General features: G+C 33.3%; 1 protein-coding gene across 1 annotated transcript; it reads right to left on the bottom strand.

The window, feature by feature from the left end:
* Nucleotides 1–1594: 1594 nt before the first annotated feature.
* Nucleotides 1595–2984, bottom strand: LOC107681589 (zymogen granule membrane protein 16-like). Its single transcript, XM_016477903.1, has 3 exons — nucleotides 2898–2984; nucleotides 2467–2602; nucleotides 1595–2172 (listed from the first exon to the last, which is right to left on the bottom strand). Exons 1-3 carry the CDS (start codon nucleotides 2950–2952, stop codon nucleotides 1857–1859), a joined length of 507 nt encoding a protein of 168 aa, XP_016333389.1. The 5' UTR covers nucleotides 2953–2984; the 3' UTR covers nucleotides 1595–1856.
* Nucleotides 2985–3571: the final 587 nt, after the last annotated feature.

Consider the following 3571-nt stretch of genomic DNA (forward strand, 5'->3'; position numbering starts at 1 on the left):
TTCATGTCATGCTGAGGAATAGATTAAATTATACATTAAAGGGGTCCTATTATGCTCTTTTACAAAGTCTTGATTTTGTTTTGGGGGATGTACTAGAACAGGCTCTCATACTAGGTTGTTCGAAAAACAGATTATTTTTCACATATTTTACCTTATTACAACACCTCTCTCCCCAGTCTGGCATGAGCTGCTCGAATAGTTCCTGTATCAAATGAAGGCCCGCCTTCTGAAATAAGAAATGTGCTGTGATTGGTTAGCTGGGCCAGTGTGTGCTGTGATTGGCAGCACTCGGCGCCTAGTCGGGAAATGTCATGCCACTTACCATAGCCACCTGCGAGCTTCAGTGTAAAGATTGCGTCAAAATCAAATCAATTTAAATGATTTAAACCCGGATGATTGTAACCACTCTAAGTTCGTCTGCCTTGGGAAAGCTAGCGTGTCTCTGCTAAGTTCGTCTGCCTTGGGAAAACTAGCGAGTCTCCGACATAGTGATAACACTCGTTGCCTTCTCTAGTGCAGCTCAAGCAGGTCTCTTGTAATATATTCTTGTAATATTCGTCGATATTTGTGATATCACAAATCCCGGAAAATATGCATTGTAGTCCAAACGAGTCATTCGTTGTAGTTTTTAAAAAGTGAGTTATGTTAAATAAAATATTTCCATATGAAGTGGACTTTGAGCTTTGTAACTCTGCAGATCTTTGTATGCTCAAACAGCAACATTACAGAATAACTAAAGTTAAAAAAAGTGAAAAAGCATAATAGGACCCCTTTAAACAGTCTTTTTAATTCTTCCAATAATAACAAACATATGTCTAAAGGTGGTTGTTAGGGTGTTGTGCAGTGATGTACTCGTTCAGTGGAGGAAAAAAAAAGCTATTGACCAATCAACAATTAGACCAATTAGTACTGGAACTAACCATTTAAAAAAATGATATTGTAGTATACTTTTCAATATATGAAAAGCAGCAATTCCTTATGTATTAGCCTATTCAATTTAATTTAATACAAAGTATATTATTCTGTATATTTTCAATATATATTGATATGGCGTAAGGGTAATGGCATCAGTGATGCACAATATTTAATCCATGTCTTCTGTTTTTGGTAATCTGTTCCTAAATTAACCTTTTTGCTCAACACTGTTAGAATGAATTTTAAAAGAAAACATGTAAAATGCAGCAGTAAAACAGTAATTAAAGCACTAATTAAAACAGTACAGGCAACAGTAATTTACAATAAAAACAGTAAAAGTCCCTGCATGACACATCACAAATTGGAATTATTTAAATAATTTAGTTTCTTCTTGTTATTCTGTTATCATTAATGCACATTAGATTGTTTTGTGTTGCATTTTATGTTATTTAGTTCTTTTTTTTCTTAATTATTCTAGTGTCATGTGTTACCCTGATATATATTGGCATCATATTGCCTATTGAAATATATTGTTATATGTTGTAGAATATACAGGCAATGCTAGATACTGTCTGTAGTACCTGACATTGTCAGTTTTTTCTACATTTTCTACAATTTCCTCATAACAAGCTAAACTAGTTTTTGCACAAATTCAACTTGACCACTGGTTACTTAGCCTGTGTATGTTTATTATTTTATCCATATATCATACATTTAAGGGATGTACATATTAATATTGCTTATTTATGCATTTATAATACACTTTTTATTTTAACAATTTACTGAATGAGACAAATTGGCATAGATACAAGAACACTCCCTGAACATAGTACGGGTAAAACAATATAATCAAATGATTAAAGATATTCAAGTACAAGATAAATGTTTCTCTGTATATTAGTAAGGTCACATTAAATTAAATATAAGATAAAAAATTAATTTCAGGGTTTCCCAATACGTATTGCGGCCCAATGAGCCCCAATAGAGGTGATGCCACTTCCATTCTGTCGACCACTGAGAAAACGCAGCTCATTTCCTTTCTGGGTTGGATAGAAGTTAAACGAGGCCCCATTAGACTGTCCCACTTTAAATAAGCGCCCCTGATTTGTGACAAACACAAGCTCATAGATGTAACCAGAGTAGTACTTTCCAGAGATCTGAATAATTGCTTCTTTGTCGTAGAGTATCATTTCCATCGGATTGCCACTATTTACACCAACCTCTGCTGTCCAGTTACTCTCGTACCTCAGCTGGAACCTAAACAAATATGTCAATAATGTTCAAATAGTGCATATGCCATAAATAATGACATGTACAATCTAAAATTCTATTATATAAATTAAATCACAAATGCTTCCCCGAGAGAAATAATTTGTAGTATCAATTGATGATAATACATTTTTTGTCACTCCAATTCTTCTGATATCTACTTGACAAGATTTTTAAACATACTTTTCTAACAACATTTTTCAAAGCCATAATTGTTATATTTTTTGGTTATTTGAAAATATGGATGATCCGGACTGTCCAGTGGTGCTTGAGGAAACTTACCCAGAGATATAGCCGCCCCAGTAGTTATTGTATTCCCAGACTCTGATACCAGTGATGCGACCCTCAATGGCAGTGGAAAATTCAATCCCACTGCCGTCCCCAACAGCAGGTGAGTAAGAGAAAAGATCAGGTAAAGCTGAAAGAGGGAATAAGAGCTATTAAAACTGTCTTGCATGTATTTCAACTATGATTTAAAGGATTATTCAAGAAAATGAACATCAGCGCTGAAGTTACCTAAACTTATAAAGTAAGCTGTCTTTTGTTCACATTGTATCTGTTTATCTTGGACCCTGACTTTTAACTTATTATTGTAATTATGCCAGAGTTGCCATTTTATCTATTAATTTATAAAAAAAAATTATATATATATATTTAGTTATTTACGATTACTTATTTGAGCTGAACAATTGTATAATGTGTGTAATACTCACGCGCTGCCATGCCCATGGCATAAACTGCAGAGAGAATCAGGAAAAACTGCAACATTTTGGAATAAATTGCTGTGCCGCACACTCCAGGAATCTAAGGAAATCATAATAAATTAAGTATTTGCGACCCTGGACCACAAAACCAGTCATAAGTAGCACGGGTATATTTGTAGTAATAGCCAAAATACATTGTATGGGTCAAAATGATTGATTTTTATGCCAAAAAATCATTAGGGTATTAAGTAAAGATCATGTTCCATGAAGATATTTTTTTTAAATTCCTACCGTAAATATATCAAAACTTAATTTTTGATTATAGTAATATGCATTGCTAAAAACTTCATTTGGACAACATTAACGGAGATTTTCTCAATATTTAGATTTTTTTGCACCCTCAGATTCCAGATTTTCAAATAGTTGCATCTTGGCCAAATATTGTCCTATCAAACATACATACATCAATGGATAGCTTATTTATTCAGCTTTCAGATGATGTATAAATCTCAATTAAAAAACAAAATAATAATAATCACCCTTATGGTTTTGTGGTCCAGGGTCACATTTGATTTTATATCGAATTAGAGTTATGATGACAATGACTAAAATGCAACCAATGAATTAATTAGCTAATCTAACATACTGCTTCTAACTGATTACTGCATATAGACAAGTGCTCA

This window comes from Sinocyclocheilus anshuiensis, unplaced genomic scaffold (assembly GCF_001515605.1).
Source record: "Sinocyclocheilus anshuiensis isolate Anshui unplaced genomic scaffold, SAMN03320099.WGS_v1.1 scaffold14555, whole genome shotgun sequence".
In the NCBI taxonomy this organism is placed as follows: Eukaryota; Metazoa; Chordata; class Actinopteri; order Cypriniformes; family Cyprinidae; genus Sinocyclocheilus; species Sinocyclocheilus anshuiensis.

What these genes read in the sequence shown, in the direction of transcription:
- LOC107681589 (XM_016477903.1), bottom strand. Translation starts at nt 2,952, where the DNA reads ATGTTGCAGTTTTTCCTGATTCTCTCTGCAGTTTATGCCATGGGCATG. An exon ending in TGCCATGGGCATGGCAGCGC is followed by an intron (nt 2,603 to 2,897) that starts GTGAGTATTACA and finishes TCCCTCTTTCAG; the next exon opens with CTTTACCTGATCTTTTCTCT. An exon ending in TGGGGCGGCTATATCTCTGG is followed by an intron (nt 2,173 to 2,466) that starts GTAAGTTTCCTC and finishes ATATTTGTTTAG; the next exon opens with GTTCCAGCTGAGGTACGAGA.